The 15,115-nt window shown below is 41.4% G+C and overlaps 1 protein-coding gene across 3 annotated transcripts in view; it reads right to left on the reverse strand.

Annotated features, from left to right (window-relative positions):
• The window catches only part of MBOAT1 (membrane bound glycerophospholipid O-acyltransferase 1), an 85,736-nt gene that overhangs the window by 8,739 nt on the left and 61,882 nt on the right, over positions 1 to 15,115 (reverse strand). For all 3 annotated transcript variants that reach the window (XM_032776976.2, XM_032776975.2, XM_032776977.2), the window contains 2 exons: positions 14,859 to 15,051; positions 6,203 to 6,306 (listed from right to left, as the gene is read on the reverse strand). In XM_032776976.2, the coding sequence (XP_032632867.1) occupies positions 6,203 to 6,306; positions 14,859 to 15,051 (297 nt within the window). The remainder of the gene's footprint in view (positions 1 to 6,202; positions 6,307 to 14,858; positions 15,052 to 15,115) is intronic.

The raw sequence follows: 15,115 nt of genomic DNA on the forward strand, positions 1-15,115 counted from the left end.
GTCCACAGAGCAGTTACATCATAACTCTGCAGTGACTACTTCAACCTGTTGACTCAGTAAGCCTTGTGTGCCACTCTCATGGTTGGAGGACCACAGGTTTCCCTCCAACAGCAGATTCTCTAGCCCTGCTCAGTTCCACCTCTGCCCATGCCCTGGCCCCACTTGTCCTCTGCTTGCTATCTGAGACAACTGGACTCTACACTACACAGTGGATGAGTAACAGCAGTGCAATTCCCCAGTGATGCATTGGATTCACATCAGTTCTGTTGCCTGGGGTCCATTTGCTGCATTGTCTGGGTCTGCGCCAGATTTGTCCATTATTGCGCACATTGCAACATGTTTAGCACCTCTGCCCTATTGCACTTTATCATGTCAGTAATCAAACATTTCCTAAATTACACATCGACAGTTGGCTGCAAAATTTCCAGAAATGTTGACAGGTCTCCAGAGAATCTCAGTGTGAAGGAAGAATGGAATAATTAAGAGATTCTCCAAATGTACTGTGATCCATTAAATCACTATGTATCCCAAGGAGCCTTCTACAATCTATTAGGTCACCAATACACACTTTAAAGAGAGCACCTAAGTCAACATTGCCATGAGACCATAGAACAGCAAAACAACCTATAGTGGAAATTAAACAGCTAGAAACCATATTAGAATGGGTTTAAGGTAAAGAGACAAGTTAGGGAAAGCCAGGATATTCAGAGTTAAGACTGAAAAAGTCCAGCTGTAACTCACCTTCTTGCAATTACATGTCACAGAGCTTTCCAAACAATGGGTGATCTAATATACCAGACAGGCTGCCATACTTTAGCAAAACTGGCTGAGTTAAGCATGGCATTTCAGCTTTGCTTTGTGTGATGGGGCAAGGCCAGATGGCTACAGTAAAGTACTGAGAAACAGGTATGTTAGCCCCAGGCTAAACAAATCCCTAGTACCGTGGTAACCAAATGGCAGTTGCTCCAGGTTAATTCAAGGCGCAACCCTGGAAGGCCAATTGAAGATCTTTCTAGAAGGGCAGTTTAGAAATAGCTACTTTAATTAAAACAACCTGCAAAGCTAAATTTCAAGGGGCAGGGCTTTATTTTTCGGGCAACCTGGGTTTAAAAAAAGGGCAGCTGCCCGAACTCACAGAGTAACGCCGGCCCGCCTCTACTCCGGTTCCGCCTGCCCTGTGGATTTGTCTATAGTGCCTCTGCTAAACAGTTGCCTGACAACTGCAGCGGAGACTGCGAGTGTAGGCGGAGTAAGCATATGCCTCGCTCTTAGGTAGCACCTACGCATCGAACACTATTCAGACTCTGTATGCTGTATACTCTCGGAGGCACTATAGAGCCCTCTAGTGCTGCTTTATTCAGACGGACCTAGGAGTGATGGATTACCTAGTGGTGGGCTAATGAAGTTGTTTGCACGCTCATCCATGGCCCGCAAGTGAGGCCGAAGCTCTCTCCACGCTCTGAGCGTCGTCATAACGCTGTCTACGCAATTGTTGACCCCGGAGGCACTATTAGGACAGCTGTTGATCCACGGAGGGGCCCTGGGCTGAACCCGGGTAGAGGGCGGGCCTGGGTTCCTCCCAACTCCTGATCAGACACGGAGGAGCTGACCCAGACTGTGGGTTCCACAGAGGGGAAGATCACTGAGGTGAACAAATCTGCCAATAGCGCAGGACCCACCAAGGTAAGAGGAGACTTTGTCACATTTGTCATTTAGGTTCATGTCACAACTTGGAGCTTATTTATTTACTGTAGTTTCCTTGTGGCTTACTGTAATGAGAAGTGTACCCTTAAGGGAACTCACTCCAGAAACAACTCCTCAAGTTGATTTTGGCCATTTAAGGTTGTGCTATATTCTCAGTCCAATTTTCCTTTGTAATAAGTTGATAACCTAACACCCTGAACAAACGTTGAGGTTTCGTTGTTAATAAAAAGCACCAAAGAAGGCTCTTTAGAGTGAATTCAAGGCAATGAGCAGTAAGTGCAGCCCAAACTAAAAGGTGTGACAGTCTCCCTTAGAAGTAAACTGACAGCACCAATGAAAATGCTGTGAGGTGGTTCTCAGTATGGGCTCTCCAAGGGACTGTTGCTTCTAGTTGCAACATAAATCATATGAGAAGGTGCTTTCTGCACCAGGTTCATAGATCCCAAGCCAAAAGGACCAATGCGATCATTAAATCTGACATCCTGTAGAACAAAGCCATAGAATTCCCCAAAATATTTCTAGAGCAGATTTTTTAGAAAACATCCAGTCTTGATTTAAAATTTCAGTGATGGAGAATCTACCATGCCCTGGTAAATGTTCCAATGGTTAAGTACTCTCACCCCAAAAAACGTGGTGCCTTATTTTTAGCTCAATTTGTTAGCTCAATTTTCCAGCCATGAGCATTACATCTTTTCTCTGCTAGACTGAAGAGGCCATTGTTAAATATTGTGCCCCATGTAGATACTTATAGACTGTAATGAAGTCAACCCCTTAACCTTTGCTTTGTTACGAGCTAAATAGACTCAAAGAGCTCAATCTATCACTGGAAGGTATGTTTTCTAAACCTTTAATCATTCTTGTGGCTCTTCTCTGAACCCTCTCCAATTTATCAACACCCTTCTTGAATTGTGGGTACAAGAAATGGACACAGTATTCCAGCAGCAGTTGTACCAATGCCAGTAGAAGGTCAAAGGGCTCTTTCAAAGCTCACAAGGTCTTCTAAGAGAGTCAAGGGAAGTGTGAACTGGAGTAAGGCAAGAGAGAGGACAAAATGGAGTACTTGAGTGCTTTTGCACCTCAGTCCAAAATACTGGAGGTTAGAGCAACCTTCATCAGTATTTTAAGAGTTAAATTAAAATTACCCTAATTGACAAACACAACTTAATTGCATTATAGTTCCAGTTAGAAAAAGGAACTTCCTTGTTTTTATCAATGTTGTCCTTTTTCACTTGGCAAGCACTGTTCCCCCCCCCCCCCCTCTGTGTTTCCAAGAGAGCAGCCAGTCAAACTGGCTGTCAACATGGAATGCTCTCTGACAGGGTTCTCCTCAAACCTTCTGTTACAGATATTCAGCCACATGCAGTATCTTTTGGGGACTACTGTATTAACTTCGTGAAGGTTATATGGATCATTGTGAGCTAGGGAGTGTATTCCACTCCATGCAGGAAGGTTACAGAAGCTCCTCCAGAAACAAAAAACACTGGGGCATAATTACTGCAGTTCTTGGGACTATAAATAGCTCCAGAGAAATACCACCCCCTGGGGTGGTTTGCATTTACTGGTTCGGACAGGTGTCAGGGTCAAGGAGACACAGAAAGGGCCTTTGATGTAAAAGGCTGAGTTTATCCTGACAGAAGAACCTTGTTTTTGATTCAACAAACAGACACAAGTCTTTTGTCCAACAGGGACCCTGCCCTACTGAAGGGCTGGAAGGATTCTGACCTGCCAGACTCCTCCTGGGTACACTTAGTATGCATTAGACCTTTTTATGTTTTCATTCTTAAATAAATAAATGTACTCTGCTGTGAAGGATCCATCTGCAACATATAATCCCTGGCCATAGCCCTTGGAAAGAAAGCAAGTATAGGGGCTGGGCTTTTGGTCAGACCTGCTGGAGAGAATCACAGTGATTGCAAGGAGTCTGCTAGCCTAAATCCCTGGTCATAAGGGAGATGGATGTGGGCTCCTGCCGAGAGAGAGGTTCTGGCTACAGCCTGAACCCTGAGAGGGCATTCTTTGGGTAGACTGTAGAGGGGATCAATGATGAAGTTACCTCAAATCTCTGATGCCTTCCACACATACTTAATCTTTCATTGTGCCTAAAAGACTTCACAGCACTTCCTAATTGACAGTCTGCTACCTGCAGAGTGTATTTTCACCTGGCCATGACCAAACGGTGCAACCACAGCTATATTTAGCAATCGACTCAAATGTCGTTAAGTGGCTCTTACTATTTGACATGTACTGTATAGTAGTGCCTAAAAGAATCTCTCGGGAGAGGGTTTCCACCATGATAGGTGACATACAAATATTCAGGAAGGTGCTATCCTGGCCCTAGAGAGCTCACAGTCCCATTAAAGGCAAGGTGCAACAAGTGAGCATTACAAACCAAAGGCAAGAAGGGAAAGGAAGGACTAGTAATGAGAGGACACTTATTTAGATTAACGTCAAGCACAATTAGGTGCCTCCTGAATCATTTATCTCTTCTTCCCTCCCCCACCTCAAGTCACCAGCTTATACAAAAAAATTAGCTTTTTAAACTTTCCTAATAAACCACAATCCCATGGGCCAGTTTAATATTTAACTCTGCCTGCCCCACTCTGGGGGGAAAAAAATGAGCCTGAGCCTTATGGCCTCCCATCATTTCATACCTCCCTCCATCCACCAGGGCCTCTCTGTGGAACTCTTCCTACAGGTTGTGCTGTTAGGAGTATTCTCCATAAGGAAAGCCAGACCAGACAGCACCAGTTCAAAGGGAAGTTCAAAATGGAAATGAGGCTGTGGCATCACAAGGGTCCTGGAGCTGATATGGCTTCATTGCTCCTACGCTGCCAAGGAAGTGCCCCCACAGCCAATATGTCCCAGAGAGGGGAAGGGTGCATGAGATCTACACAATAGGAGAATAGGTTAAAGTACTGGGGAACTCACAGCTTCCCTCGGCTTAACAACATTCCTCCCCAGCTCCCCCTCCTCTCTGACTGGTACAGTGAGCACTCCCATTCCTGTTTTCAGTCTATTTTAGATTCCCCTCTCAGGTCCTGGGGGCAAAGGGGGAAGCTGTGTGCATTTCCATCTGCAGTTGGCTGCACGTACTTCTACACTTGAGCTGTGCACCCACTGTGGATGCTGCAAAAAAGGAGCAAGGAAACACTCCAAGAGTGACGGATGCAAACTCGGGCAAGGGTTAAGACAAGCACAAAAAAGGGAAGATGAAAGGGAGAGGGTATAGTGATGGTCTCGTCTTTTCCACTGAGAATTTTAGGGGCCCCTAAAATGTAGAGATGAATTACAAGAATCTGTCTTTTGATAGACCAAGAAGCTACAATGCAGTTAACTCATTGGTTTCTTCTGCTTTTCGTTCTTAAATAATGGATTGTAGATGGAGAGCATCTGTTGTTGTATGAAAATAAATCTGTAGAAGGAGAAATTGGGAATGGCCTATTCCAGTCTCCTAGATGTTTTCTCATGCCATTGACACTCAGAATATATTTATCCTAGGCGACAAACTAACAGGAAATATGTTGGTCACACTTTATAGGAAGGGTACCTTTATCAATATCTTGTAAGGGACTAACGGATGCTAAAAGCATGCCACTGGCATGAGAAAGATGTTACAGATGTTCTGAGAAACAGTGTGGTCTAATGGATAGGGAACTGAACCAGGTAACCGGACTATTTCTGTCTCTGTCACTGAGATATTCTGTGACTTCGGGCAGGTCTCAGAGTCATAGACTTTAAGGGACTATTATGATCATCTAGTCTGACCTCCTGCACAGTGCAGGCCACAGAATCTCACCCACCCAGTCCTGTAACAAACCCCTAGCCTATGTCTGAGTTACTGAAGTCCTCAAATCGTGGTTTGAAGACCTCAAGATGCAGAGAATCTTCCAGTAAGTGACCCATGCTCCACACTGCAGAGGAAGGCGAAAAATCTCAAGGGCCTCTGCCAATCTTCCCTGTAGGAAAATTCCTTCCCGACCCAAAATACGGTGATCAGGTCACCTCACTGTTCTGTATCTGTTTCCTCTTCTGCCCTTTGTCTGTCTTTGCCATTTAGAACATATGCTCTTTAGGGCCTGGGCCGTCTCCTACTGTGTATTTGTACATCACCTAGCACAGACGAGCCCTAATCTCAGGTGGGTCCTCTACCTGCTATTGCCATACAAATACTAAAAATAGTAATAACAGATTGTTATAAGCACATAAATAGAAGATGCTATCATGGTTATGAATCATTGTTGTAAGCAATTTATTGACCTGCTGAACTCTACAATAATTAATAGTTTATTAAAACATTGTTTATTAGCTCTTTAGAAACTATTTACAAATGTAACCTTCCTATGAAGTGTGACCAATACAATTTATCTGTCCAAAAGATAAAATTCACTCTAATTCTAGACACACCTGTGGAAGAGGAAAAATGTATCCCTGTGACTAATGAGCCACATCATAATTGTCACTCAATAATTGTACCAAGATTTTGTTTCTTTTAACTCACCTCAATGTTCCATATATTTAAGTTGGATAGCAGGTCCCAATGGAAATTGCCTTGATCATCAACACCACTGAATCCATAGCCAGCTGCATTGTTGACTGCGTCAGCTGTAACATCAATGTAAACTATTCAAAATAGACTGTGGCAGGCATCATTTTTTTAACATGTCTGTAGGACACTGAACACAATGATAATGCTCAATAAACAATAAGAAAATTCTTAGGGTGAAAAAATCTAGTAAAGGACAATGAACAGAAAGGGTTTTTCTAATCATTATGAAACTAAAACATACATATAACATGGTTGCATTAAAATTAGGGCTGGCAAGTCATTAAAAAAAATTAACCATGATTAATTGCACTGTTAAACAATAATAGAATACCATTTATTTAAATATTTTTGGATGTTTCCCACATTTTCAAGTATATTGATTTCAATTTCAACACAGAATACAAAGTATACAGTACTCATTTTATATTTATTTTTATTATAAATATTGCACAGTTAATTGAAAAATACTATTTCTTTTATTTTTACTTAATACAAGTACTGTAGTGCAATCTCTTTATCGTGAAAGTAGAACTTAATAATAATAGAAGAATGTAGAATTATGCACAAAAAATAACTGCATTCAAAAATAAAACAATGTCAAACTATAGCGCCTACCAGTTCATTCAGTCCTACTTCTTGATCAGCCAATTGCTCAAACAAGTTTGTTTGTATGTGCAGGAGATAATGCTGCCCGATTCTTGTTTACAATGTCACCCAAAAGTGAGAACAGGTGTTTGCATCGCACTGTTGTAGCTGGTGGTGTACAATATTGATGCGCTAAAGATTCATATTTCCCTTCATGCTTCAACCACCATTCCAGAGGACATGCATCCATGCTGCTGATGGGTTCCGCTCAATAACAATCTAAAGCAGTGTGGACTGAGGTGTGTTCAGTGTCATCATCTGAGTCAGATGCCACCAGAAGAAGGTTGATTTTCTATTTTGGTGGTTCGGGTTCTGTAGTTTCTACATCAGAGTGTTGCTTTTTTAAGACTTCTGAAAGCATGCTCCACACCTCGTCCTTCTCAGATTTTGGAAGGTGCTTCAGATTCTTAAACCTGGAGTCAAGTGCTGTAGCTATCTCTAGAAATCTCACATTGGTACCTTCCTTTTTGTTTTGTCAGATCTGCAGTGAAAGTGTTCTTAAAACAAACAACATGTGCTGGGTCATCATCCGAGACTGCTATAACATGAAATATATGGAAGAATGCAGGTAAAACACAGAGCAAGAGAGATACTATTCTCCCCCAAGTGGTTCAGTCACAAATTTAATTAACACATTTTTTAATGTGTATCAGCGTGGAAGCATGTCCTCCAGAATGATGACCAAAGCATGAAGGGGCATACGAATGTTTAGCATATCTGGTATGTAAATACCTTGCGATGCTGGCTACAAAAGTGCCATGCAAATGCCTGTTCGCACTTTCGGGTAAACAAGAATCGGACAGCATTATCTCCTACACATGTAAACAAACTTGTTTGTCTGAGTGATTGGCTCAACACGAAGTAGGACTGAGTAGACTTGTAGGCTCTAAAGTTTGATCTTGTTTTTGTTTTTGAATTCAGTTATATAACAAAAATCTACATTTGTAAGTTGCATTTTCATGACAGAGACTGCACTACAGTACTTGTATGAGGTGAATTGAAAAATACTATTTCCTATCATTTTTACAGTCCAAATATTTGTAGTAAACATAATATAAAGTGAGTGCTATACACTTTGAATTCTATGTTGTAACTGAAATCAATATATTTGAAAATGTATACAAATATCTAAAATATTTAATAATTTTCAATTGGTATTCTATTGTTTAACAGTGTGATTTAAATTGTGATTAATTTTTTTAATCGCGGTTACTTTTTTGAATTAATCACTTGAGTTAACTGCGATTAATCAACAGCCCTAATTAAAATGTATCAATATTTGCCATATGGCTGTATCTGTGATACTGCGCTAGTTCCTTGTACTTGTGGGGAGAAATACTGATGTCTCAAATTCAAGTTTCTGGTTTTTATTAAGATTTAGTCAAAGTTAAATTTTAGCGATGACTTTTGAACACCCCATGTACATAGTTCCATGCTGATCTCACAACTCACTTAATACCAGACTGTCTCTGCACATCAAATACTGAGATGTACAAATAACTTATGTTGCAGGGGCAAATAATTGCAAGAGCAAAAATGGAGGCCTGGTTCATGTCAGGTAGGCCACTCACCCAGCCCATTTTCACCCACTATGCTCTTCCTAGAAGACTCATTGTTCTTCCTTATTCAGGAAGCCCAGTTGAATTCCATGGGCCGCAGCTCTTGCTGCGTTCTTTCCCATGGAGCCAGTCAGGGTTCTGTCTTGCTCTGGAACCCCTCTGATAATTCGGTCTGGATTTCAAGGATCTTGCTTTTAATCTGCCTCTGTCAAAAGCCCTTTCTCTGGGCATACTGAGATGACAGGAGGGACTCATTACTTCTAGGTCTTTAAATACAGGCAAGCCTATAAATATTGGAAGGAAAAAAAGAAAGTATAAACACTGCTAGATTTTTCCGCCTAGTTCCATTATAAATGACAAACCTGATCAAGAAAACTGAAGATATAGCTGAGCTTTTCATTTTTATTAAATGAAGTCAGCATTTCTGTCTCGGGATTCAAAATTGGTCTTGGTCTCTCTTACAAAGTGTTATGAGATCAGGGTTATCCGTGAATTTGTACCTAAAGTACAACTCAGGGATGCAGTCTAATCTAAAAGCAGTATTCTAACCAGAAAAATATGGACCTTTCCCTTAACCTTCCCCTTCACTGACAAGCTGCTGGAAACAGAAGCTACTAAGTCTTGATTTCTGATCCTAACAATCTAAAAACAACCCTGGTTGTTGTTATACTTCTTTTTATCGAACAAGAAAGTGTCTGCTACTAGATCAATAACAAAGTGCTCACTGCTGGTACCAGATTGCTAGAACTAAATAAGAAAATTTATATTTAGTCCCTTTTATCCTTAATGTCTACTACTGTTCAGGCTTTCTGCATGCTACAATACCATAGGCCCAAATCATGAGATGCAACTCGGGTGACCAGATGAGAGAGATGAAATATCAGGACACAGGGGGTGGGATGGGGGAAAGCCAGCAGCAGGGCCAGCTCCAGGGGTTTTGCCGCGCCAAGCAGCCAAAAAAAAAAAAAAGAAGCCGCGATCGCGATCTGCGGCAATTCAGCGGGAGGTCCTTCGCTCCGACTGGGAGTGAGGGACCCTCCGCCGAATAGCTGGACCTGCCGCCCCCTCTCCGGAGTGGCCGCCCCAAGCACCTGCTTGCTAAACTGGTGCCTGAAGCTGGCCCTGGCCAGCAGAGCAAAAGATAAAAAAAAAAAAGCCTCCAGAGCATAGGAAAAATTAGTGGGGGCTGAGCACCCACCGGCAGCTCCCCTCCCTGCCCCTCACCGCACCAGCTCACCTTCGCTTCCCCCATACAGCTGATTTGCGCAAGCCTGGGAGGGAGGGAGGGAGGAGGAGGAATGTGGAGTCCTTGGGGAAGAGGCGGGGCCAGGTCAGGATTTGGAGAGGGATCCAATGGGGCAGGGAGGGAGTGGAGTCGGGTGGAGCTGGGGGCATGAGCCCCCTCTGCCTGTGCGCTGGAGTGCAAAATATTGGGACAATTCATGTCCCAACCAAACATTGGTTGCTGGCTGTGTGTTAAGTATGTTTGCAGGAAGACCAAATATGTCCCTCCACAGGCTGTGGAGTGGACATGGCTGTAGACAATGGCTGAAGTAGCGTCTTTGCTGCCAGTGTATTCACAGAGCCAAGAACTGGAGGATCTGTACAGGCATAAATCTTCCGGCCCTATCCTGCCCTTTATGCTGCAGCAAGGGAACCCCTTGAAGAACTGTGCTCCATGCAGTAGGGAATCAACTCCTACACATACATGTCAAACTGCACCACTACTTCTTGATCCCAATAAAATGCTGAGACTTTTAGTCTCCACAGGCTGCACCGCCTAATTAAAGGCAAAGGTGGACATTCCAGTGTCTGATATTATAACAGGTATGTTAGCCCCAATGCAAAAGTGGTTTGGATGCAAGATAAAGTACTCTGGAGTGCAGAAGAATTGCCACCTTTCAGTTCTCAAATTACTGGTAAAATCCTGGACCTACTGAAATCTAATGGGAGGACTGCCATTAACTTTAATGGGACCAGAATTTAAACCTATTTGGTTAGTTGCTATTAGATTGTGGAATTCAGGTCTAAATGTTTTTTACTAATAAATATTTTAAGCCTTAGTCAAGTTTACAGCTAAGTTCCAGCGTTTAATGCTACCAACCAGAGTGCTTGAATTTTCTATCTTTTCATGAATCTGGTGGAATTCTGCAGTGTGCCTCACACAATAGCATGATTGTCCTTTTCTGGAAACAGCAACTGCTTATCGGCAGTTTTATTAAATGATTATATAATGCCCTATTCCACACAACAGATAGCTTAACTGAAAAGGGTAGGAAGGAATCATGCCATTTTGTTGTTTGGATCTGCAACATACATAAAAGAAGCCTCGCCCACCACTATACAGAGCATGCTTTCCCAAAACTCACAAGATCTTTCCACAGTCTCCAAGATTACGTCACGTCATAATTCCAAAGGCAGTCTCTCTCTCTAATGTTTCTACTTTATACCCACATTTTTCCAGCTTTCTAATAACCTAAACCTATATCCAACTAAAATAAATTATTTCTCTGAATGATTTATTATCCCAAAGCCACTTCTATTACACATATACCAATCCTAACTGTTTGCTTCCACTTATTACTCTCCTGCACTTTATCACAGCCTTAATCTGAACGCTCACAGTCCCTTTTCTATCCCCTTCCATGATGCTCCTCTCCCAGTTCCAGATATTTGTGCCTCTGTGTAGCAGATTTTGGTGATCTTTTCTATTCAGCAAACACAGTCTTTCTCACCCTTCCCTTTCAGTAAAGAAAAGTACATATGGGGATGAGTGAAATGGACTGTTAGTTTGAAGTTATTTTTGGACACCAATCAAATTAATTCTCAATATTAAATACATTGATAGCCAAAGAAACACATTCCCCACCCTAAAATCCAAGCCATTTACTACTTTCTTTTTTATAGGCCTTTCTGGCCTGCTCCCTTCTGGGAATGTTTGATTCTCCCTTTCCTTACAGAAGTGTTTTAGATCCCCCTATCTCCTCCTAAGATTTCATCCCTCCCACTCAACACACCATTATACATCCTTTCAACCATCCCATGTTTCCTTTGTGTGTGTCCTGCCTCATTTCCACATATATACCTAGTAGCAACACTGAAAGATCTTGTCTGTGTGCTTCCTGTGGCCCTCTAGAAGCTGAGAATGAAACCCACTGACATCAGTCCCACTTGGGAGCTGTTGTTCTAGTCAATTCTGCTGAAAAGTTGGTTGTTTATATCCAAAACACGGAGAAAGATATCCATTTTTCAGGGGGAAAATAAGAACCATTATTTCAAGCTCTCACCTCAGTTTAACAGGTTTAACTATCAATAAATTCAAAGAGTTGATAAGACAGTGATCTCAGTATAATGGTGTTTACATTGCTGCACTGGGATATGAGAGTTCTTCTAATATTTTGCAACACAGGCTATTTTTCTTGGGTGAACAGCCAGAAAACCCCTTTGCTTTTACTCTGCCTGGGATCTGCCCAATAGTCCTGAAGACTAATGTCATTTAATAAAAGGAAGTAGTATGTGGTTTACAACCAAAATTTAGGTTTTGTTAAAGGAAACAATTTTAGGTGCATGAATTGGAAGGGGGGGTCTTCTGTGGGCAGTTTACATAAAATTTAATATAACCGTTTTTTATTTCCTTTTAAAATATCATTGGAAACATGATTTTCTTTCAAACATGCCCTAGCTGTGTTTGCACTTCAATAGGGTAGCATGGAATAAGGTTATAAAAGAACAAGCAAAAACAAATGGTCCATTTTCATTATCCAAGAGTAAAGTGGGGGTGGGGGACAATTTAGCAGTGAAGTAGTAAGGATGCTTTACACTTATAAAGTTCTTTCCATCTGAGCATCTCAGTGAGCTTCACTTCAGCTAATTCATTTAGCTTCCAAATACTGGTGTGAGGTGGACAAGAATATGACCTCTCCCCCTTTTACATATAAGGAAATTTAGCCACAGTAATAAGAGTGATTTTTAAAAGGTTGAAGACCAAGGTCTGTACAAATTCTTTGGCTGCACAAATTGGTCTAAATATGCACTAGGGCAAGCAAATGCTCAATTTATAGTAAACTAGTGTGCACAAAGACAAGCAGACAATAGGTCTCAACCTTTTGAATAATCACGAGTGACTTGCTCAAGCTTACACAAGAAGTCTCAAGTAGAGCTGGGAACAGAGTCCTCTTGAGTCCAAGTCCAATGCCTGACATACAGGATCAATCTTCCTAACCCTAATTGTTGGAAAGTAAATTGTATTAAATGCTTTCCAATACAACAACTTAAGAGTTTCTTAAAAGCCTTGTATTTTTAGGTGTTTAGAGTAGCTACATACTAAAAACCACTCAAGGTTTGCAAGTGTATTCAGATACTGTTTCACAGCTATTGTTTGCTCCTATTATTTCCTTCCCTCAGCGTTACCTGATATTTCCCTCTTTGCAGAATTTTCTCTTAATAAAAACAAAATTGCAAGAAATACATTGAATATAGCCTTGCAAAACTGTTACAAGTAAAACGTCAGAGTTACAAACACCAGAGATACTACTGACCGATCAACCACACACCTCATTTGGAACTGGAAGTACGCAATCAGGCAGAAGAAGAGACCAAAAAAATAAAAAAAGAAAGAGCTACTACAGTACAGTACTGGGTTAAAAATAAACTACAAAAAAAAAGGGAAAGTGTAAAAAAAAAAATTTGACAATATAAGGAAACTGTTTCTGTGCTTGTTTCATTTAAATTAACGTGGTTAAAAGCAGCATTTTTCTTATGCACAGTAAAGTTTCAAAGCTGTATTAAGTCAAAGCTCAGTTTTAAACTTTTGAAAGAACCATAATGTTTTGTTCAGGGTTATGAACATTTCAGAGTTATGAACAACCTCCATTTCTGAGGTGTTCGTAAATCTGAGGTTCAACTGTATTAACATTTATGACAGCCAAAGCCCTTGACTATCCATTATCATGGCAATGGCTATCCATTATCATAGCAATGACTGTTGATAATGTAACAACTTTATTTGCTCTAAAAGTTGCTTGCTTCAGGTGAGTGAATGAGAAGAATTTTACAAGACTGATTAGCCAGGGAGTTTTACACTTGAGCAGCTGACAGTGCTATTCCTCATCCTATGCAGGTGAGCTATCTCTTCAGTATAGCAGACAGAACTCTTTTTCTGCCTTACGGCTGCTCTGTACCCAAGTGAATGGGGAGGGCAGGGTCAGAGGTCATTTAGCCCACTCCTGACCATCCTTATCTCGGCCCATACCCTGTTGCCTTTCTCCCTTGCAAATAAGGGTGTAGGATTGTCACCCACAGGAAATGGGGACTAAATGAGGCTAGGTCCACATACAGATTTTGTACCAGTATAACTGGCAGTTAGGGGTGTGATTTTTTTTTTAGCAATATAGTCATACCAGTACAACCCCTAATATGGGTGCAGTTATACTGGTATAAAGGTGCCTTATGCTGGCATAGCCTATTCCCTAGTATAGTTTAAAGCGGGACAACTTTCTAGTTATAGACAAGTCCCTAAGAAAGCTTTGGATAGGCTGGTTCACATTTACAATGGCTTTGTAACTACCAGGGTGACCACAGGCTCCATGAGCCCCCATCTGCACCAGAGCAGTACAGGATTGGGACCACAAAATACAATCCTGGCACAAAGGATACAATCGTTTCTTCTTAAGGTATTAAGAATGCCAATAAAAGTAATTTAGGTAAAATTAGCAAAGAGTCCTGTGGCACCTTATAGACTAACAGATGTATTGAAACATGAGCTTTCGTGGGTGAATACCATGCATCCGACAAAGTGAGTATTCACCCACAAAAGCTCATGCTCCAATATGTCTGTTAGTCTATAAGGTGCCACAGGACTCTTTGCTGCTTTTACAGATCCAGACTAACACGACTACCCCTCTGATATTAGGAACAATTAACAAGGTCCAGGTGTAAGGAGAAGATGTTACATACACATACCCATACTCACACCAATTATATTACACATCTAGATTCCAGAGGTCACATACTCTTCAATGAGTTCGACGGAGCTATAATAACTGACATCACCTGAGGATCTGCCCCCAGGTATGTGGGGGTGGGGGGTATTTGCTGACAACTGACAACAGTTTTAAAGTAAATCAAACTTCTAGCCTACGCTATTTGACAGTGTCCTTTTGAGATTTATAGTCAATATACCCATAGTATGTCAAATCTCTGCCCTTCTGCAATTGGCAGCGCACAGACGGATTGCTGCATGCACTGGTTTCAGGGGGTCTCTGCACAGACGCAGGGGTGCTGTGGGAATTGCAGGATTGGGCCCCAAATTTAAAAAAAAAAAAGTTTTAGAACAATTTCATACACCCCACTGTTTATGTATTACATTTATTTGGACACAAAATAAGCCATTTAGTCATCCTTACCTAATGTCCATGCAAAGTAATATTTTGGCTTCGATGCTTGCATAACGATATACAGGTAGCCAAGTCTTGACAAGAAGGATGTGTTATTGATAAACTGGCTATCAACAATGTATGAAACAGGATAGGCCTTGGTAAGTGTCAAGAACAAAAGGAGAGATACAAATGTGATACACAGTTTGTATATCACAGCCCCCTGAAAAGCACAATGAATAATAAAACATTGATGTGATGATTTATCAGAATAGATTAAAAGCAAA

Source organism: Chelonoidis abingdonii, chromosome 2 (genome assembly GCF_003597395.2).
Source record: "Chelonoidis abingdonii isolate Lonesome George chromosome 2, CheloAbing_2.0, whole genome shotgun sequence".
Classification (NCBI taxonomy): domain Eukaryota; kingdom Metazoa; phylum Chordata; order Testudines; family Testudinidae; genus Chelonoidis; species Chelonoidis abingdonii.